Genomic DNA, 22558 nt, shown 5'->3' with positions numbered 1-22558 from the left:
TCCAAATGAGTCAACGGGCTAAGCACTGCAGCCTTCACCTTTCCCCGGCCATCCATTATATCAGAGCCACAGGTGGTCCTTCCAATAAAAGCCAACTCCTAACCCAGATCAATCTCGAAATGAGACCATCACCCGCCATCTTTTTTCTTCAGGTGCAGTGACACCGTATTATCCGCAGAGCCGCTAAATATGAGCACAGGGCTTCAGTGTCTCTTACTCTCAGAGGATTATTTGAACGACCCAATTATCCCTGAGCGCAATGAGGGCTGACCTCCGCTGGCCTTCTGTCCCAGGTGGGTGAGAGGAAGTGGGTCTCATTATGACGAGGTGAGGATGTGCTAGCCTTTACATCGACATGCACAAAAGGGATCAGGTGTGCACGACGAATAGATGGGCAAAGGTTAAAAAAATAAAAAACAACTTCGACACAGCTGCCAAGAACATGAAGATGGTAGTAGCGTTGAAAAGGAGCAGCAGATAAAACTAATAATAAGATTAAAACCAAGTCACCCAAATGTGACAGTGGAAAATAATCTAGTCGTAAAGTCCCAATTATACGAAATATTTGTTTGAAGAAAACGAGCCATAGCATGAACACAACTAAATCTAATGTCAAAAAACAAAAACATGCATTATCAGTAATATTTCCATATAACTATACAGTAAAATAACATTGACATACTGTTTTTTTGTTATTAAAACTGACCTGTCAAGTGTCATGTCCTGTCTTTGTTTTGTTCCAGTTGGAGAGAAGGGCGTTTCCCTCCAGCAGGCACACCTGTTCCGTGTTTACTAATGAAGTCTACCAAGCTGCCTCGTCACTTGTCGGATTATTGACCTTGCTTGCTGTACTGCCTCAAGTGTTATTTTCGTGGCATTTTTGCCCAAGTTTAGATTCCGGTTTTGGAAGTATTTTTGTAATAGAGTTTTTTTTTCTGATTTTGGTTATCCGTGTTTGGAGTCTTGCTATTTCGTTTTGTTTATTTTCAGGTTTTGCTGTGTCCTTGCCTTTTTTGCGAGCACTTTCCGTTCATGTTTTCCTGGCTTTTTGTCGCCAGAAATTTCTGTCTGTACTTTGTTTCCTTATTTTTGTCACGGATTTTATTTGTCTACGTAAGTGGGATCCAATCCCCATTCATTTCGTCCACGAACTGTTTGAAACACCGTTCAAATGCAATGCCAGATTTTCATTGGTTAATTTTCATTAAATTTCGATTTTATTTTTTGTCAGGTTCACATTTTTTCTTTGACACCGTGGGTTTTTTTCTGTCATGAACAGAGGGGAACCAACAATTTTTTCCATGTGTGAAGCAGGGGATCAAATCATGATTCCCTCTTTGTATATTAAAGCCAAAGACTTGGCACCGGTGCTCCATGAGGAATACAGTCCAATTGTTATATCTCTGTCAAAAGCAAGCACAGGGTGCAAACAATTCTATGAGCTTTTTTTTTTCTCCCAGCTTGTCATTCTTAAAAATGATAGCACGATGGTAAACGATCAGACGAGGCAGAGCAGCGACAGGTGGAGGAGGGAGAACTGACTCATGCACAGTGAGGGATTTCCGGGAAGGTACAGAGGGGGAACCGAATCAACCCAGAGCCTTATTGAGAATTTCCTCCATTTGATGTCATTATCGCATCAGTGATCATTACCTTGCGAGGCTCCAGATTGCAGGGAGGGAGTCAGACTGGGTCGTGTACAAAAAGCACATCACGCAGCATGGCAGTAAAGGGAAGGCAATGTGCCGTATGGTATTTTTTTTTACTGCTTTTAGCTGTCGTTTTCGTCGAGGCACCAAAAAAAAAACAAAAAAAAAACTGTGATGTGTTGCTGCTGATTTCTGACAGTGTGTGGGCTCTGATCAATGCCATCTTAGTAATAAATGCATTTGTTTCTGCAAAGAAATACTGTACTACGCATAAAAAAAGAAAAAGAAGACAGCGGGTTACATTGGTTGCATTGACCTCATTTCTCTTGATTTATTTTTTAATATTAGAAATGGCTCAACCCAAGTAGTAGTTTTTGCCTTCAATGTGGCATGCATACAAAATCAGACGTGTCCATCTGCTTGTGCCCAATATGGTATTGATAAGGGATTGCTATCGATCTCTGGTGCGATTTATTATTCACAAGATACAGTATGTACATTCAAATGCCTTGAATCCGGCATCCTCAAGAAAAACAATGCAACGTTAAAAGTAAAAAGTTACCAAAAAAAAAAAAAACGTTCAAAAGAAAATATTGCATTTCCTCTTTGAAATCAAATGAATGAACCCCACTCGTGAAGTTATGATTGCTTCATTGTTAATCTTAGGCACATTGTAGATTGGTGAGGCGTTTCGGAAGCCAGGAGGAGGCTAATTACCTACTTCTGTCCTCATTTAATTCAAGCTGATGTTGGTGTAAACAAAAGCACTGAGCTTTCCTATTTATTTCATAGGACGATCATCCAAAACATTAAACAAAAAAAAAAAAAAACATCTATAAATGTTTCTTCTGCACAACCTTTTCATTTTCGTGATATGTAATAATCTAAAGGGAACTCAGCTAGGAGCCCATTTGGAGATTCTCACGGCTGTGGGTTTCTTTGGCATAAACAAACATTATTTTCTACAACAAAAGATCTTTTTTTCTGTCTCCCCCTGCCCCGTTTTATCTCAAACGAATAGCACAATAACAGCTGAAAAACAACCACCGTCAACTTGCCCGGAAAAACAAAAAATACAAAAAAGTGCATGGAATTGTCTGCATTCGGCTAATCAACTCTCTTCTTTCTCTTCATGCGATTCAACATTACCTCCAGAAAATATCCTCAGAAAATGAGATAGTCAATCATCTAACTTGTTCATCTGTACACTTTTAGGCGAACAGTCAGTTCTGTTTCATCGGGCTGAAGCCTGTCCCTTCTTTTTAATGGTATCAGAGTGTTTACTCTGCAATACACAATCGTCTCGTGTACGGTTATTCATGGCCCCACTTAGTCTGACGTTGAAACGACATCGAGACTATCAAACTTCGAGGTACACGTCGTAAAATAACAATAAATAAAGTCTGTGGATAAAACTAAAGGCCATTAAGAGAGATGCAAGGGCCCTTTTTTTTGTTGTTATTCATTCTCATGAGATGACTTTACAGTTGGTTTGTATCAATTCACAGGCGAGTCCCTTGAGGACACTGCACTTGAATAAAGTGATGAGAGAAACACACTCACTTGAGGCTTTCAGTCTTCCCTCATCCCGAATCCCCATTCGATGCCATGACGAGGCATCGGGTTTATCTGGCAGAGAGGTACGTGTTCTTAGGACACTGATTAAACCTCGGAAAAAAAGCTCTCCCACCCCCAAATCCTATGTTAGTTTCTCTATATCAAGTATCTGGAAAGGAAAAAATACAGTGAAGATGGGGGACAGAGGAAGACAGGAAAGATTCAAGAGAAGAGTTCAGCTATTTTTTTTTTCACCCCTACTGTGCCTTCACTTTTTTAACACACGCACACACACACACACGCACACTTTTTTTTAAGGCAAGAGGGACATGCTTTCTTGAGAGTTGGGAATTTGGCAAACCAAGTCCTTTCAGCACAGCATCATCCAGTTAAAAACAAACAAAAAAATGTGTGTGTGTCTGTGTGTAAAAAAAAAGACCCCATTGTATTTACATGTGAATGCACATGCAAGACATATGGGCCTCATCTAAGGCAAAGGGGATTGTGAATACGTGTAAAAAGTGCTTGTCGAGCCTGCCACAAGCAGCTCAATTCCAGAGTACGGCAAAAAGCCGCCAGGGTGTTTCCTGTCAGTGGAAAAAGAGCACTGGCTGCTCAGGGAGGTTTCGCTCCCTTCTCCCTTCATGATCAAGATGTGTGTCCGCTCCCTTAGGCTGCTCCCCTCATATGTCTCCCACCGGATCTCTCACTGGGACACGCTCAGCAGCTTGGTAGATTTATTGGGGTAATTGATAGCCAGGCTAATGGCAGCGATGTTCTTCAAAGCCTACATGACAAAATGAATAGGAATCAGTGTGCAAATCGAATACGTACATACACGGGGAGAACATCAACACAAGAGCTTTTACAAGTTGACACTTTTTTTTCTAAGCCTTTAAATTCTGGCAACGTTAATGAGGAATTACAATTACAAAGCAGAAATCACTTTTTTATTTGAAATGTATTGCATTGACCGGACTGTGCTTCAACAAAATATGCGCGAGACCCATTCGTACCACCGTGAATACTCATTTTATTGTACCCACCTTATTGATGGAGGATAGGGACCGAGCCCTGACGTAAATAGCCAAAGTCCATGAGAAAAAAGTAAAACTGTAACGGCCTACTAATACGACAAGATGGGAGCGATATTTTTGTCGAAATACAACTCCTCAACTCACTCCAACATAGTTCATTGACACTAAGAAGCCACAGGATGGTGCCAAAGTATATCATACTCGTTTTTGACAAATGGCGCAAATGTGGTAAGTTCACTCTGATTTTATTATTACTATTTTCTGTCACACGGTGTATTAACCCTGAGAGTAAGCAACTGACAATTGGACCACGACATTTCTACGCATCTGAATTATCCAGTTAGCACGTGATGCACGCTACACGATTGATACTCCAAGTCCCAGAATGCATTGCAATAGCTGGCGCATTGTTCCTCGCTCATTTGTTGGCGGCCCTGCTCATGGAGCTCGTTTGAGGCAAGCAGTAAAGTACTTCAATGACAAATTGGCGGCGCAGAATGACGTTTGTTTTTGTTTCTGTCACTCCATAATATACCTTACTTAATCATTGATATTACATTATTTCCTCTCTTTATAAGGACATAAACCAAGCAAGACTCTGGCTTTGAAGTGACAAAAATTTGTAAACAACATACTACACTGCTGTACTTGAATAGTGCCCCCCCCCCCCCCCCACCACCAACGTGTGTGTGTGTGTGTGTGTGTGTGTGCATTCATGTTTGGAATATTAGGTAACCAAACCTACAGAACCACCTACATTGTTGTATTTTTTTCCACCTCCCCACATCACTTTTGCAGCTTTGGTCCACCCGTAGGCTCTATTTAAGGTTAAGTATATAGAACACAGAGGCGTGCTCTGACACAAATGATAATGGACTGTAATTAGTTACCAAATACATTAGTCCTCTGAGTGCTGCCCACACATACAAAACAAGGGGGTGGGGGCGGGCGCTCCACTGGGCATCTCCAGCTTGATGAGTCACGACATAAAGAGAACCTTGGCCTTGACCGTTCAATCAAATGAGCACTTGTTTAAGAAACCGAGTGTACAAATGTGTCGAGTGCCAATCATCACTGTGTGCTTTGTGAATTTTTCCCAGCCACATTCTTTTGGAGATGATTGAATGCACATGGTCAAAATGTAGAAAAATTAAAACCTTACCAGTGCTGTATGATTTAGGAGGTGTTCATCGGTGGTCATCGCTACCAAGTACTCCTGGAGGATGCCCTGTGCCTGAAAAACACATACAGGTGCAACTATTTAGAATACATAGATGGATAATTCATCAACCCCGTGAGGGAAATTAAATGATCACAACAGCAATATTTCGCATCTATTGTATTCACTCTTGTTATTGATTACAAGTATGGTGACTAGCTCAGGGTGTACCCCACCTTTCGCTCAATGAGAGCTGGGATAGAGGCTCCAGTACACCTGCGACCCAAGTGACGATATGCGGTTCAGCGAATGGATGGATGCATTATCGGGTTTTATTTTGCACGTTGAAATGGGAAGAGGAATTAATGACATCAATGCGTGAAATAAATGATTGCACAGTCAGATTTAAACAATGAGTGCAAATTTCAATGCATCACGTGGATAAATGATCTGCTGTAGCATTCGTCAATAACAATGAGAAAATCAAATCAGAATCGAGGCCAAATAATGGTCGGTGGAATGCTGGAAGCGTTATTGTGATCCATAAACACAGTGAAGAGTGATTCCACTACTGAAGAGACGTTAAGCACAAGCGTTTGAGGAAAGCAGATAAGACGACGACAGCGCGAAATGGGCCGAAACCATCGACATGGAGAACATGCATCCCTTTGTAGACACAGTCCAGAGGCCTTGGTGTGCCATCCGTCTCACAGGCTCCCAAAGTGTTTGTGCTGGGGAACATCCGAGCACAATTTTTACACTCGGAGGTGCACCTTAAATATAACTCACGCTTCCTGGGGTCAAAGGTTCATACATTCTCAATCGATGGAAGCTCATAAACAGAGAACTGATCCACACGGCAGAATGTTTGCTGGTATGTAAATGTAAAATTCAGAATGACCAAGCACAGCACAGATGTTACAAACTCCGAGCCGCCATTGTCAAAGTTCTTGATATTATTGTGTCGAACATCCTTAACAAATCCCAACACCAATTTTCCCCTGCTAAATTGAATACATATCAGCTTTCATTCACACAACATGAAGTTAAACAAGAAGCTCAGAAAACTCTTGAAATCAACTTGTATACATGTACAATGAAAAATTAGGCAGGAAAAACTTGTTGTGATACTGCCATCTGGTGTGTGTTCATAAGTACTTTACCACTTTTTAATTCGAAACTTTCTGGGGTTGTGTGGGTAAAACAATTCAATATTGACCAATAAGTCATCTGGTATCCATTAATTTAAAATGATTTTTTTTTTGTGTGTCAGAGCAGCGCCTAAAACCTTGTGAGGTAGCCTTAAGGGAAGAGCCTGTGTTGCACCTACAGATGGGGAAACTCCTATCTGGACATTCATAATCCAGGAGACTATTTATTATGAATAATTCAAAGCGAGAAGATAGAGCGAGATGGAGGACAAGCGAGCAGGGCGCCGGTGCAGCTCTGTGCTATCTAGCAGATGGCAGGGCGGGGCTTTGGGCTGGAGCCCAGCAGAGAGCAGGTGATCTGAGCAAAAACATTGCTTGTGTCACTGACACACAGATACCGACATAGGTGTGGATTTCCTTCTCCCTATGATTATTATTATTATTATTGACGTCACATCAGTGACCCGTGCCACAAGGGCCCCATTTGCGGAAAGTCCAAGTCAAATTTCAAAACTGTTAAGGTTCTCAACTTTGCAGATGCGCTGGCACCAGTATTACTTTTGATTGGTTGCCAGGACAACAGAAATCTATGATCTATGTTGGAGCCCAATATTTTATGTATTTATTTGCATATACACCTTCATGGTGAAATAAAATAAATAAATATATATTGGTATTTATTTGGAGAATCCTTTGGGAACAATGACTTTCAGTTTGAGTCAATTCTGCCAAAGAGAGTGAGTGAGATCGCCGGAGAGTCGAGAGTGTAATGTCATGTGATGGACTTTTATTATCTTCGGTTTATCTACGACTGGGTTGCAAGGCATACACGGTTATGTTATATATTTATTTATTAAGTGTTTGAGTCAAAGACATGATTATAAATATTGACTGCAGATACTATGGAATATCTTTTTTTTAGTTTGCAAGTTACCGGACTTAGATGCACTGCTTGTGCTGCGAATGTGTGTGACATAAGTCGAACTTTCCGATGCTGATTGGCTGGTGCCGACATGCCGCCGCCGAAGAAGATCTGGTGGTCCTAAAATAGTGTTGACCAACTGTAATTTCGTGATGACGGAAGCGTGGTTAAAATAACAATGACGGAGTGGCCGACTGACGAATACAGTTTTGGTTTGGCTTGCAATCACGACAGACTGATGATGATGGCTGGGAGGCCTGACTGTTGCAAAATGTCAAATGACAGAACGGCTCACCTCTGAATCTACTTCCCATTTGTTTCCCAGTAACAACAAACTCAAGTCTACATAATACCAGATGTGACCGGACTTTTCCAGCATGTGTGGTTAAAATTTACTCACAATGGCACGGGCCTCTGCAATGAAGAAGAGCTCAGTGAGAGCTCTGTGAAGAGGTAGCAGCACAGTGATGCTGGTTGGATCCTGGCTTAAATTGTTTTCCATGGACATAAAGAGTTGCCACAGAGGTCGAAGCAAGGTCAGCTCATAGGCTCTGCAGTGCAAACAAATCCAGATTTAATCAGAAACAAACGGTGTACACAGGCAAAAGAACTTGCAAAAGCTGCGATTCAATCAAACAAGTAGTTAATGTGAGCAACGGTAACGGGCACAAAGTCAAGACTCTCATGAAGGCAACATATTATATTGACTATGTTACATTAATTGTCCAATGTCAAATAAAACAAGTTTTTAACAATATCTTGCGAATCCAACCAACCAATTCGATATCTTGCTCTGACTGCTGTTCTGTTTGGTTCAAGGACATCCTAACCTTGAGATCACATAATGAGTTGATGTCACCGCCAGTTTGACCAGATGAAAATTGAGCGAGTCGCCACATAGGCAAATTCCGAAATGCAATCTTGACCACGTGATTGTGGTGGAAAACACGAGGCATATATGGAGGCTATTATGCAAAGCCTGCTCAGACAAATGCAAAGGAGGCTTGATGTAATGTAATATCCAGATGGACGGGACTCTTGAAATAGCAGTTTCATATATTCTATATTGACATTACTTGAAAATATATCCCGGTATTTGCCAAGATTAGAAATGGTCAACACATGTTTATGATTGGTTATTAGTAAGAAACTTAAGTCAATATTTTATTCATTAAGACTGTATTATCTGCTATTAATAACAGTACCTGTTGAATGTTAAATGGGATTTTCCCCCGCCCTTGATTCTCATAAATGTTCACAAGCAAAGACATGTTCATGTGTATGGAAAAATATTCTATTCATGTTAGATAGAGCCCATTTCCAAGACGAACTAGTTCATTTGTCAACAAGATAGGATTTAAGGGGATATACTGATGTCATAACTAGCCAAGGAGATAAATTGGTCCTCTCACTTACATCTGGGATTGACACTGCAGGAGCCGGAGCAAGAGGTGAATGGCTTTCAGTCTCTGGTTCCCAGTCTGGCGACAGGCCACGCCCACTTGCCACTCCCAAATGTCTGTCAATGGCAGTTGACTGAGCACTTGTTCATCTGCCAACATTTGCTTCAGGATCTCAAAACCTGACTCAATGGAGAAGCAAAAGCACACACAGGGTAAAAACAGAGCTAACAAGATGGCTCATTAACATGACCTTGGGCATTCGGAAGAGTGGTGTGTTAATTTCGACATACCTGTCTGGAAGCGACCCCTATGGCCTCCTGTAATTGTAAACTTGTAGCCCCACTCTGTGTTGCTCATGTCTGACATAAACTTGTAATACAAGGTATCGCCTGAGAAAAGATATCGCCAAACAAGAGCTTGACACTACGACAAAAAGGAGTTGTGAAATTGCAAATAAGAAAAGGACCCTCACCTGGAATTTCAAAATCAGACCATTTCTGAGGAGAGCCACTAAAGATGTGGACATCCTGAAGGAAGTCACTGCTGCTGGACATGATGAATTCATCACAACCTTCCTCTGTGTGGCAGCGGGAGTCAAATTTTATAGACAAGTAAATGGCTCCTGGGACGTGCACCTTATCCTGACAGCAAAAGATAGATGCAAAATGGTGTTTTAGAACCGCAAAAAATGAAAAGTGAATGGCTAAGGCATATCAGAGTAAACGTATAAACACTTATAAACCCTTGCGAAACAATTTCAGCACATTTCAAATTGGCGAGCAGTGAACAATCAAAGCTGTTGGCTACAGCTTCTGATGTTTTGTGGTAAAAAATGAGGGAAACATAAAAATCCACGCACCTCAAAGTTGGTATTGTTGTCATATGGGTGCTTGGATTCTCTGACTTGCACTGCCATACCGGGCTCTTCCATAAACTGACAAGCAGTGAGGGAAAGACTGCACAGCATACTCTGGCTGCAGCCCTTCAAAACCCTTTGGAGAATCTGAACAACGATGGCATTATTTTAGACTGAGTGGAATCAAATTGACAATAATACAGTCACTTTTGATGCTAGTCCCACCTTCTCCCACAGTAGCCGCTCCTCTAACTGCATTAACATGTCCAGGATGTAAGCCATGTGAGAAGTGCCGTTCAGTTCCAGGGCCTCCTCGCTCAACGCCGCCTCGACTGGCCAATCGGCCAGAAGGGTGGCAAGCACGTGGCGAGCATACAGTGTGGAAATGGCGTGGTTAACCTTCACTAGGTACTGACGAACTGCCCTGTTGCTGCGAACATCCAGTTCTTTGTGCAACAGCGCCGAACTTTTCGTACGCCGTTGTTTGGCGTAACTGATCTGCAAGTCGCTCTCTGAGTTGGTGATGAGTCTCTGTGTCACCACGTTAACCTCTTCGGTGGCTTTTTCACATTGACCTGGCATAGACTGTCAAAGGAAAACATTCATAACAATTATGACACTCTCATCATAAAATTTCTGGACAAATTCCAATTCTTCTTTTCACTAACAGTTATGCTTGTTGACATTACACCCGTTAGGGGAAAAAAGCCACAGGGAAGTGTTCAAATTTCAATTTAAAAGTGATTTCTGAGCTAATAACTCACGATGCAAGATGCCACAATCATATCAGTGTCGACAGCCTTCGTGTTTCTGTCCTCCGAGTGAGGCCGTCTGGGTGGTTGCCATTTCTGCGCTAAAGTCCGGACTGTGTCATCGTTTTTTATTTCCTCTCCGTCAAATCTGGAAATGAACGAGCACGTCACATGATCAAGTGGGCAATCTTAGATGCAGGAGATAACTCAGAATGGAGAGCCTCTTTACACCAACCTTTTCTGCACCTCCACAAAGAAGTCTGTTTTTTTCATCTGTAACTCATACATGGGTCGTACGATGGGCAGAGGAGCGTTCAAGGCATCGGGGGTGATCTGTACAGAAAAGAAGAACCGAGTTCATTCATATGTAACTATTTTTTCCTTCTTATTTATTTTTAACAGTAAAAAGAAGTTGTCTCCCTCGTCACCTGAAAGCAAATTTTAGTCTCCTCATCTAGACCGTCAAGTGGAGCTGGCCTGTTGTCATCTGGGTCATCAGCTGTGCTGCTTGAGTGGTCTGAGTCGTGCGCCTTGTCTTGCTCTCTTTGATCCCGCTCCGGGTCCTGAGCCATGGAATGTATTTCCCGCTTGGAGGAGTAGAGCATGATGGAGAGAATCTCGAGATCTCGTAACAACCACAGTTTGCTAAAACCCGTCCCCTTGCTGCACTTGCTGACAAGCAGTTGAGTTAATCCCGCCTGCTGGATGGCTTCCTGAGCTTCCTCCACTCCATGCTTCTACACAGAAGAACAAGGAGATAAAAAGATAAGGCTTTCCAATATGTTTTATTGATTCACGTTGTTGCTAATGTGCACACACTGATCGTCTGCAGATCTAAGTGGTAAGATCATATTTCATTCTTGCAGATTTCAAGGTACCTTCAGCGTGTTGTAGAGTCCTTTAAGAGCTAAAGAGAGAACCCAAGAAGCCTCCACCGCATCAAGAGAGCCATTTTCCTGGCTGGTCTGCAGCAGGTGGCAGATGATGGAAATGAAGTTGTTCAGATAGCGGCTGAGCAGTGTTTTTGGCGGACACTGGCCCTCAGTTTGCCTTGCAAGGTATGCTGTAGAATCCTGAGACTGGATGAGTTGGTAGTCTTTGACTATTAAAGGAAGTAAAGCCCACAAGGTTCAATGCTGCCGTGTTGCCTACCGCGTGTTCCTACACTACTAGAATACTGACCTGTTTTTCTCTTGCGGGTCTTGATATCCACCACTGCCGCCTGGTTTGTTTCTGTGAAATGTTTGAGTAAGATCATGGTGTGGTGTTCATTGGCGTTGTCAATAAACACAGTCTGCGTGCCAATGCACAGCACCTGAGAGGCACAGGGATTACCCATTATTTGTGTCAAATAAAATGATCCAAGTACAAACAAGCATGTTACATTTTGTGCTTCTTTTTTTACCTCAGGGAAGCCCACCAACACCAGCAAGGTGAAGAGGTTGGTGCGTTTCAGAGTTTGCGGCAGCTGCTGAACACAATGATTGGTGAAGGCAGCAATGACGGTGCTCCAACCAGGACAAGTGTTCAGATCATGTAAAATATCTGCTACTGTGCATGCCCAATCCAAACCTATACGACTGAAAAATATGAAAAAGAGATTGGGTAAGGACGACAACAATCATACAAAAACCTAAATGTTTGTGAATGAAAAGAGTAGGCGTGCATTACAATAAGGGATATTTTCTTGAACAGCAAGCTTCAGTCATGTGGTGCAAATAGTGTGAGTCTGGAGCTTGAAGCGAACAATACCTGTCTAAACAGATAGCTCCCAGGCTGAAGAGCAACTGGATGGTCTTCCACCCGTGAGTGTCACAAATAGCTGTCTCGTTATGTGTCAGCAACTCATACTTGTCTGTGAGCGCCTCTGTGACAGCACAATCAGCCTCAATGGGTGGGATTCCCATCAGTAGCTGTCCCAGTAGCCCCAGGGTAAGGTGATATGTCTCGTTAAGAGACCCAGCATTGGAAATGATTGCCCTGAAAAGTTGGTGCAAAATGGAGCTGACACTTGGCAGACTCAGAGTGCTTTCCTAAAAAGAGGAAAAACGGGAACAATTCATGATTCGGAATAAAAGTCCTTTCATGAATCATAAACAACAAAAGGAGAAAATATTTGATGCAAATTTCAGACAACAAAGGACAACATATGACTGACCAATCGAATATTTTCAGGAAAAATGTTAAAAGGTTCACTCATTTAGCATCCTTTGGTTTCAGCTGGTGTGTTTACATAGAGGTGGCGGTTTTGATCTCAGTGTATCTCTGAAACCATTTTAGGATGATAAAAAGGACATGTAATCCCTTCCTAAACCTACTTAAATGAATGAATTACTTGTTTGACAGATGGTAGCATGGCTGCTAGAAGTCCCAGGATCCTCTCTCTGGAGCACTCTGCAAAGACATGCTCCTGGAGGGGGACCTTGGGAAGCCGGTCATCAGTCCCCTTGACAATATCTGATGCTGGAGAATTGGCCGCTAGACTAGACTCTGAAGCTGTTCAAAATAGAACAGAATCAGGCAGCTGCGCAAGTCTTACCTTACATGAACAGTGATACAAACCAAGCTTATTGAGGAACTTACGTCGTGTCACAGGCGAAAGGGGCTCCTCGCTGGACATGGATGGTGTCTTGCTCAGGCTGATTGACTCCAAAGTGTCTTGGGTGACAAGTTTTCTTTTTTCCACTTCTGCCGTGCTCACTGGTAAAAACATTTCAGCGGCGGCACTGGGAGGAGAGCTCACTTCCTTTGACTTTTGGTCTTCTCTTGATGGTTTGCTCTTGAGGTGTGATGACAACAAGTAGATATGTTACACGCATACATGCGCATCAAATGCAAAGTGCCATACACACGGTAGCCGACAAATATCCGTGTTTGTAGCCCACCTTATCTTTGGGTGATGAGGGGGAACACACTGCTGCAGTACTCCCAGGGAGCGATGAGGTGTCTGTGGCAGTACTGACCTCCTGAGAGAACTCTGGGGAGGCTGGACACAGCTCACTGTCAGAGGCTGAGTCATTGGACAACAGTAGATTGAGCAAAGCTGAAGAGCGAAGACCTACAGGAAGTCCGCAGCATTTGATATACATTCGAAGTTATATGAATATTTGTACTTTTCAATACTAGTTAAAAAAAACAAAGGAGCTCTTACAACAATTGTATTTTGAATTAAAAAAAAATAAATTGGGGTCTGATACCTTTGCTGGTTTGCCCCTTGAGCAAGCAGTCAGTGATGAGCTTGGAGCAGCATGTCTGTAAGGCTGACGCTTGGCTCAAGGTGGTACTGTCCAAGGGTTCACCGTCTATTTGCTTCTCGCTAATCACCTCTGATGCATAGAGTGCCAACGCAGCAAACAGAAGCCAGGAGTAGTTGTGGACGTATGGTTGAATCAAACGATGCCGATCGCTTATTCTAATGGTCACCATCGGGTAAACTGTGATCCGATGTGTGGGCAGGTGGCTAAAGGTTAGTTAAACAGAAACAGTGTTAGTGGCTCCGTAGAACTATGAGATTAAAAGAAAAATAATTACCAGGACTTGAATTTGAATGTGTCACCTGTCAGGATATTTCTTTGCATTGTAACATCCAAAGCACAGGTCAAAGTCTTCACACACGTTGCAGTTGATCCTGCTGCCGACAATGAGTCCCTGGCAATGGTCACAGGCATACTCCATGTTTACCATCTCATGGTCATCCTCATGGCCTTCAGGCTTGGCACCACCTATTTAACAAACATACATTTTGGTTTCATCAAATTACGTTCATCCTATTAGCACAGTGGATAATTCTTCTGGCTCTTTAACTTGAACGTGTCGAGATATACATAGTGGTGAGTAGCTTACTGAGGAAGCATGTCTTGCAGAGGTCCATATCCATGCACTGCAGACATCGGTAGCGGTGCCACGGTGCCATCCTTTCACAGCCATCACAGGAAATCACGACATTGAGCAGGTCACAATAACGTGCAATGAACATGTGCATCTGTGGATGGAACAGCACATGAAATTACTTTTCAAAATTGCTAAACTTCAATCAAACTCTTTTGGACTTTTATTTTCATGCACCTTTCGTCTGTCCTCCATAGAGTCCTCTTCATCAATTTTGTCGTACCACTTCTCAAACATTCCATCCATGCACTCATCCATCCACTCTTGGTTCTTCTTGTAGTCTGCAATTTCATCCTCCTCTGTCCACTGGCTGAAAAAAATTACATGAACCACAGAATAATTCAACATTCATGTAAAACCTCTGGTACACATTTTATACTGATAATTAGAAAAATGAAAAGATGGTTCCGACTTCCTATGCCTAATTTACTTCTAGCGAGGCTCAGATTTTACCTGATAGCAATGTCATGAACACTAATGTTCTCCTGGGACATGCTGAGTAAGAGTTCAGGAAGCTTGACGTTCAGGAAGAGGGGAATGTCGTGCACATCCCAATTCAAGTCTAGAAGGTGCAGCAAGCAGGTTTGCACACAAGACAGGGCTGGTAGAAGAGCTCTGGGAAGGAGTGACAGGGGTAAGGGTTATACTGGTCACGACATAAACTTGTCGGCTCCAGTCATTTTCCACTTGAAGTGGAAATGGAAAAATATGCTGACTTGTCATTGAGACGACTGAATCCTTGCACTGCTTCAACCAGAACGAGCACCAACTGATGGTAGGAACGTCGCACTTGCTCCCCTAGCTCTCGCCCGCTGTCTGACAACTGAGAGAAGTAACTGAAAAAGAACAGAAGAAATCAACTATCAAGAGTATTACATTTTCGCCTATTAAGCTATTCCCATTACCTTTGATATGAGTCACTAAAATACAAATGTATGCAGGACTGCTAGTTATTGTAATTTTCTTCAAACACGTACCTGGTGAAGTCTTTCTGACATGTCAACAATTCTTGTAGGAACAGGATGCAAGGGGCTTGAAAGAGGTGTGGCTTTCCCAGAGAGTGCAAACACTCTTGAACGAGCTCCAGGACTTTGCAAACACTAACAGCCTGAGCTTTGTTCAGCGACAACGTCTGCAGGACACTATCGAAGAAAAAAAAAACATGTCTAAAAGCTGCATGGCATAATTCATAAAAACGTTATACAATAAGAGACTGCCTGTCACACACTTTGCAGTTGTGAGGGCGTTGTCCTTTATGTAGTTGAGTATGTGCTTGAGAACTGGGTAGCGATCTTTGACGGAGGGGGATGTGCGGGGTTCTTCCATCGAGCGGCATGACAGGAGGCGTAGCCGTGCCCGACTGAATGGGGCTTTATGGGTTAATGCCGAGGGTGAGGCTGGACTGCCGACTCCCCAGGAAGAGAGGCTTTCTGTGGAGCCTTTCTTGTCAGACTTGCAGTGGATACAGGTGGGGGTGAGGACATTGGAGGATTCGCTCTGAAGTGGTTTTGCTTCAACAGTCTCCTGGGTAGATGCTGTTGTTGAATGTTCAAGTGAGGAACTAGCGTGGAAATCATCTTCTGAGACTGAACTTGGACAGAGAAGAAGAGCACTGCTGCCCTCTGCAGCTTTGGAAGAATCACCGTCGGGGCACGTCATACCACAAGGTGAAAATCTGAAGAGCAGGAGGCACTTCTCGATGCACATCTCAGCTGTCGAGAAAGAAATGCTGTCACATTACACAAACGATACAATCAGGAAAGACAATAAGAACCAGGGATCCTCACCCAAGGTCTCTATTGTAACCTCCTCAGTGACTCCTTCTTTCTCATCGGGAACGTTCAATTTGCCAACAATATATCTCTGCTTCATCTCCAACTAACAGAAAACATGGATCACAACTCAAGCTCATGGACGGGATCACATACACTGCAAATTCAACAGCAATTCATAAAGAGTCGTGGATCCTGTAAAGCTTACCATCCAAGTTCTGATGCTATCTGCCATTGAATAAACTTGTACAAAGTCCTCATTTATACAGGACTTGCATTCTTGATTGACTAAACATGAAAGAGTAAAACAGAAAAAAATATTTTTAGAAAGTGAGACCAATACTATACGGATCAATTCATTGTCAAGAACAAAAATTAAAAGATAATAAGGAGATTGTGCTATTAAAGCTGATATTAAGTACACATTACCATAAGTCTTGAGGGCATGGATAAGGACTGGTGTGTGGTAGATCATGACAGCCCAAATGGCATTCACAGCATGGTCTGCCGTTGACCCTGTAGCTAATTCGTTCCTGATTGCCTGTTTTTTACAGGACTGCACAAGGTTTCTCATCAGTTCTGTTCTGCTGTCTGTGGATTCCTGGGAAGGGTTCCATCGGGCAAAGTCTTCCAGCAGCCTCATAACATCATCAAGATTATACTTGCTAATCTAACATACACAAAACAAAAAAAGTGAAAGATCACAAAGTTGTGGGCAAGGTCGGATGAAACATGCTCAGATTATGACAATCAAATGGAACATGACTGCAGGATTCAGAATAGTTTTGAATACCTGAATTGTTTTAGTCGGATCTGCGTCTCTTGACTCACAAAACCCATGTCGAAGAATGGGTTTCCACAGAGGCGAAGACTGAACATGGGACACTTTCCAGGGTGGAAGCTCTTTCACAGAGCGTATCTCTGAATAATTATGGGAGGGAATTAAGGTAAATAACATCATTAATATTCAGGAAAAACATCCCCTGTAAATACACTACCAGTCAATATATACAATTAAATTGATGACTGGTACTCTATAGGACAAGGATGGATAAGTCTTGGCAAAAAAAAAAAAAAAAAAAAGATTATTTTGCATACACTGCTTAAGACCTTTTAGAAAACTACTTTTGAACACATGATATTTATGTTTCAGCATTGAAAATATAGTAACTATAAAAAAGGATTCTGGTAACTGCCAGTGATGTTAATTTAAGGCAACATTTAAACTGGGTGGTGGTTTAATAACTCAGTCACGCACTATATATTTTTATGCCATAGGTTCACAATGGGCAAAAATGAATTGACGTTCGGAACCATGCAGTTTTAGACAACAGTCTCACCATGCGGTGATTTCAGCGCCATGGTTCTGCAGGCGAGACGCCCCATTAGTCGAGCCACAAGCAACTGCAGGTCGGACATCCATGAAATGGTGATGTCTGGCAGACCCATGGCTGTTACAGTGAATTTGTAACCCCACTCGTTATTGCTGCTATCAGAATGGAAGAGGAACTGAAGCTGAGGGCCTGTGTCAAATGTTACCTTCTAGAGACAGAAAGAAGCAACACGTGTAAAAGGTACTGACCATAAGAAGGCATCTTGAGGTAAAATGGCTTAATTCCTACCTTTGGCCACTTTTCACTTCCAACCTTCATGTCGTAGCGAACTTTTCCACCTCTGAAGTCAGTGAATTCCAGGTAGTCATACCTACGGAAATCAAAAGAATATAGATATGTGTTTGTGTGCTTGAGTAAAATGTACTGAAATCCAATTTAATCACATCCTATTCTTATGAATAACTGTACTGATGAGAATGGGCTGGATTGATCGAAAGCAGTAAAGTGCAATGTTTCCTTTGACCTCTTCTCTGTTTCACAGCGTTCATCGAACTCGACTTCAAACGATGTAGCACCGGGGCAGGCAAAGATGTTGGTTTCATGACGGCTATCTTCATAGTTATGAGAGGACTCCATCGTCCAGGTCCTCAGCACCACTGGCTGTTGGGGTTGGTGCCAGCTCTCCTGGTTCGCCTAAACAATGTCATGGTCAATGATTCATGATAAATAGTGGATCTTCTGGACACACACTGAGGAATGTATTACGACAAATGAAATGTATTAAGTATTTATTATGCAAGCATTTTGTTCGTATTTAAAATGGTATTTTTGTCATACATCTGGTGTGGAAGTGCATGGTCCTTTGTGCCCACTTTGGGTGGAAAGTTTCCACTGCAGTACAGGCAGAGAATTTTTCCACAGGGGCATATCTTGTTGTAATGTCGCCACAGTTAGTCATATAGAATAGAGTCGAATAATTGATATAACAAGAAATTATAAAAAGATTCATTCGTGACAGGTCTCGTAATATGCATTGAAAAGACAGAGATCACACTTACCTTTGAAAAAATGTCTGTTGTACCACTGGACAGATTTTTGAGCAGCTCAATCAGAGAAGAGAAGCTCTTGAGCAGCACACAGTGAGGAATGTCCAAAGAAGAAAGTTCCAGGAGGAAAATAAGCTGCAAGAGCAAATGTTATTTTCAGTTCAGCAATCTCAACTCAAATACAACTGTCCAATTCAAAATCATGACTGTCATTGAACATTACCAGTTGTCTGAAGACTGTGGCGATGATAGATTTGCCGAGTTTATCCGTAATCTCAGTGCCAGTGTACTTATCCAGCAGGGAACCTAGGACACTTCTGATACTTCCCAAGAACTGTTCTACATCTGTTGAGATAGCAGAAATCAACATATACACTTAAAAAAAAAGTGGTTTGAGCAACACATTCAAGTTCATTGATTGCATTAGAAAATGTGGCCTTCAGATAAAGACACTGAATTAGAATAGAATATTCATTCATAACTTGAAATTTTAAACAAGGGTGTATCTTACATTTTAATAAGATGACTCTGGCCAGTTCCATGGTAACAGCAGAAGAGGTGGGTCCTTTAAGCTGCAGGTAGCACCAAGAGAGGAGGCTCCCTTGAAGAGCCCAAAACAAGGACAGCAACACTGTCTGCTGACTGGGTCCACCATTGCCCTCAGACATCATAACTTCACACTGGAGAGAAAAGCAACATGCATCAAAGAACCATCACACTGTAAACAACCTAAGATAGGACTCGAAAAAAGACGAAATGTTGCTGATTGTTGAATAACACAACTGTGAATTTGCTTTTCTTTTTATCACCGTAATTAAAAGCTGTAAGTGGTCTCACCTCTTGTGTTGCCACTAGCAGAAGTGTCTCCATCACTGCTAAAATTGGGCTGATGTCAAAGTCAGAAGGGGCGCCTTTCGGTGGGAGCAGAAGAAGGCCACTTGGATCCAGATCACTGCATGGAGTACGATATGTCGAACATCCATGTACAGTATGTGATGATATGACATGCTCAAATCTTCAGAGTACTCACCTGAAGTAGTTACACAGTGACTCAAAAGTAACTTTTACAGATGGCAACTGATCTTCTGTGATATTTTTCTGCAAAAAAAAAAAAAATTAAAAACCTCCAACATTCAACTTGTGTCAACAAAAAAAAACACATTTTAATGAATAAATATGTACACACACCATCAGGTGGAACAGTTTGTCCCGCCGAATATGTTTATCAGGGAAGAAAACAGCTGCTCCATTAAGAATGGCCTTCACGGCCTCTTTGTGCAAGGCATTTTCCACAAATGTCGCCCCCTCGGGCTCATTCACGACTAAAACAAAGGGATGACAATATTATCAGGAATCCCAAACTGTTATTGATGTCGATGGATCATGAGCGTATGGTTTATACTGTGGCAGAGATGAGAGTAAAGCTGCTCGACAGCCCTGACGGAATCAAGCTCTGTACTGCTGGATGTGGATGGCCCATCTGGGGCTCGGTCAACGGTTGTGCTGCTCATCTCTGGGCTCTGAGAGTGTAATGGATTGGGCAGCGTGGAGAAACAGTTCTGTAGCAACTGGAGGAGGTGAATTCTGCTTTTCAACACCTCTTCTCCTTCACTGAAACAAAGCCACAAGCACAGTTACAAGTGAGAGTGAGGCTGCAGCAATGTGGTCATTCAAGGGGAAAAGAGTGGCTGCTTCTACTTACATCACCATTAGCTTAGTGTAGAAACTCCAGAAGAGGTCCACGTTAAGCCCAGTGAAGTCCAGAAGGTACTTTAGTTTTAGGTGAGAGGAATCCTAAGGGAAAAGAGAGCACTTAAAATTGAATGCCAAAAAAGACAACCATTCAAATCATGTGTCCCAACTCAACATTAAGGCTGCATTTTTACATGAATTAATATTTTGTGATTTCCTTTTTTTTCCCCTGTAACAAAATGATTTTTGTAGTTGTTTGATAGGGCCTGTGCTGCTGTTGTTCAAATTTGACATGACTTCAATTCAAACCCATGAGTAATGAAATGTGGTGTCATAGATCACTTAATCCATCCATAATGCAACTGTTGTGAAAGCAGTTCATAAATAAAAATGTATTGGATGTATTGTATTGTATCCATCCATCCAGCCAGCAACTTTAAATATTGTGCAACATATTTTTCGATGGCCAGCACAGTGGACGAGTGGTTAGAATATCCGTCTCACAACCGCCTTTCCCTCATTTATCCGTAGGTGTGAACATAAATGTGAATTGATGTTTGTCTCTATGTGCCCTGCAATTGGCTGGCAACCAATTCATTCATTGTTTTGTGGTGGCTTAATCACATGTATTTTTTTCCCAAAGACAGTAATTAGGTTAATTGTGTACACTTTCATCATTAGGAAACATGCTGTAGTGTTGTTTCGAATTACCATATTTTGTGTGAGCTGTTGAATGAAGAACAAAGTCTTGTTCAGAAGACAAAGGCCGGTGACAGCCTCGTTTTTGCAGTGCTCGCCTGGAGAACTAAGCTCATCAAGATCTGCAAGCTTCTCTGTCCCACCGCACGAGTATCCACTGAAGCTCAGGGACTGCACCCCAAGCCGCTCAGCAGAGTCCTGCCTGGTGCACAGGAACTTGACCATCAGAAACTGAGAAGACAGAGACATGAGTGAGACATCGGTGAAAGCAATTCATCTAAAAAGTCCAGCTTCCACGAGGTAGTTTGGTTGGGCTAATTTTGGTATACATATCACTCCTTATCTGAAATTTAATTTTCTTTTTTTTGTGCAGTGAGTTCTTCAAATTTACTGTTAGGTTACACTATATTGTGATGGTATGATGTCACTCTTGTGATCCAAATCAACTTGCGATGAAATAGCAAAATTGCACCTGATCAAGATTAAATATGTACATTCTACAGCTCTTACAGAAATCATTTTAATTAAAACAGTGTTATGGAATCCTGTGTACGGATCAAACGCGCAAGGGGGTAAAAGCACGTCAAGGATACAAGGTCGTTCGCTTGCCAGTTTGATCTCGAGACAGAATTTACCTTTGCAACACGACACTGCTGCAGCTTGATCTCCATATCATTCCAGTCCTCTTCCACCTCAAACCAGCCAATCGGCTCATCCTCAGACAGTGCTGGAATCCTCACACTGCAGGTCAAGTGACAACATGATGTGTCAGCGTTGAACTGAAACCACTCAGCCAAAGCCCCAAGCTGCTGTGGGGTATCCACACTCCAGACACAAACGCTGACGTGTTTTGCATTTACTGAATGAATGCTCAGATAAAAGCATTCATCCAATTGTGCATCAAAAAATATCAAAATGTCAACAACTTCATTAGCTGTGCCATTGATCAGTCGACTGTCTGTTACTGATTTATTGCTTTATTGTTGTACATATGATAGTTGCTCGATGTACAGCACTTTGTATACAGCGATGGCTGTTTTAAAGTGCTCTATAAATACAGTTGAGTTGAGGTGATGTAAGAATCAGCGTTATAGCACTCCATTTTGGCATGGTGACCGCATGAGTGACATGTGACAGTTGAAAAGATAACACAGAGTACAAAGAAAGGCAAAAGTCTAAAAACTACTTGACCTTTTCCAAAGTAAAACTGAGTCATACAAAGCATCATTGTATGCATAGAAAAAAAGTGCTTCTTACTTGTTTTGCACAAACTCCTTGTAGTCTTTGTAGTCCCACGTGTCATACTTTTTGAACCTCTTGAAATGTTTTGCGGCATCAAACGGTTCTTCGTCTTTGTAGGCAAACACCAAGCCACATTTCGCCCCAATGGCACCTTTTCGCACCTTATCACATGAATCCAGAGGCAGTTATGCATTTATTCCCTTTTAAGGTGAAGAGCAGCAAAAGGAGCAGACATTATCACCATCGTTAAGGACACTCACATTGACCTTCATCTGAGTGACTTGAAAGTTGCTCTGGTCCTCGGTTGACAGGATCACAGTGGCTTTCCTCTTGCCACTTTCAGTGAGAAAACCTTTGGAGCATCAATTGTTGTACTTTAGTGTTGCTTCATACCAAGAT

General features: G+C 42.1%; 1 protein-coding gene across 1 annotated transcript in view; it reads right to left on the bottom strand.

Annotated features, from left to right (window-relative positions):
- Positions 1-1958: 1958 nt before the first annotated feature.
- The window catches only part of zzef1 (zinc finger, ZZ-type with EF hand domain 1), a 26197-nt gene continuing 5597 nt past the window's right edge, over positions 1959-22558 (bottom strand). The window contains exons 10-54 of the mRNA XM_019895113.1: positions 22420-22511; positions 22175-22320; positions 21553-21658; positions 20930-21148; positions 20229-20320; positions 19929-20137; positions 19715-19848; positions 19557-19624; positions 19364-19478; positions 19038-19206; positions 18750-18871; positions 18539-18661; positions 18004-18173; positions 17769-17850; positions 17487-17688; positions 16940-17067; positions 16576-16816; positions 16355-16434; positions 16162-16252; positions 15603-16086; positions 15352-15516; positions 15091-15210; positions 14828-14989; positions 14552-14684; positions 14330-14468; positions 14043-14208; positions 13684-13946; positions 13372-13544; positions 13070-13265; positions 12822-12982; positions 12239-12519; positions 11892-12066; positions 11669-11801; positions 11365-11588; positions 10915-11223; positions 10722-10819; positions 10499-10634; positions 9960-10319; positions 9738-9881; positions 9351-9519; positions 9169-9267; positions 8892-9057; positions 7876-8026; positions 5406-5477; positions 1959-3993 (exon numbers count right to left, since the gene is read on the bottom strand). Of these exons, the coding sequence (XP_019750672.1) occupies positions 3913-3993; positions 5406-5477; positions 7876-8026; positions 8892-9057; positions 9169-9267; positions 9351-9519; positions 9738-9881; positions 9960-10319; positions 10499-10634; positions 10722-10819; positions 10915-11223; positions 11365-11588; positions 11669-11801; positions 11892-12066; positions 12239-12519; positions 12822-12982; positions 13070-13265; positions 13372-13544; positions 13684-13946; positions 14043-14208; positions 14330-14468; positions 14552-14684; positions 14828-14989; positions 15091-15210; positions 15352-15516; positions 15603-16086; positions 16162-16252; positions 16355-16434; positions 16576-16816; positions 16940-17067; positions 17487-17688; positions 17769-17850; positions 18004-18173; positions 18539-18661; positions 18750-18871; positions 19038-19206; positions 19364-19478; positions 19557-19624; positions 19715-19848; positions 19929-20137; positions 20229-20320; positions 20930-21148; positions 21553-21658; positions 22175-22320; positions 22420-22511 (7349 nt within the window). The 3' untranslated portion in view covers positions 1959-3912. The remainder of the gene's footprint in view (positions 3994-5405; positions 5478-7875; positions 8027-8891; positions 9058-9168; positions 9268-9350; positions 9520-9737; positions 9882-9959; positions 10320-10498; positions 10635-10721; positions 10820-10914; positions 11224-11364; positions 11589-11668; positions 11802-11891; positions 12067-12238; positions 12520-12821; positions 12983-13069; positions 13266-13371; positions 13545-13683; positions 13947-14042; positions 14209-14329; positions 14469-14551; positions 14685-14827; positions 14990-15090; positions 15211-15351; positions 15517-15602; positions 16087-16161; positions 16253-16354; positions 16435-16575; positions 16817-16939; positions 17068-17486; positions 17689-17768; positions 17851-18003; positions 18174-18538; positions 18662-18749; positions 18872-19037; positions 19207-19363; positions 19479-19556; positions 19625-19714; positions 19849-19928; positions 20138-20228; positions 20321-20929; positions 21149-21552; positions 21659-22174; positions 22321-22419; positions 22512-22558) is intronic.

Source organism: Hippocampus comes, unplaced genomic scaffold (assembly GCF_001891065.2).
Source record: "Hippocampus comes isolate QL1 unplaced genomic scaffold, H_comes_QL1_v1.1 scaffold177, whole genome shotgun sequence".
Taxonomy (NCBI): domain Eukaryota; kingdom Metazoa; phylum Chordata; class Actinopteri; order Syngnathiformes; family Syngnathidae; genus Hippocampus; species Hippocampus comes.
Note: the sequence above shows the minus strand (reverse complement) of the source record. Positions and strands in the feature narration are given on the sequence as shown.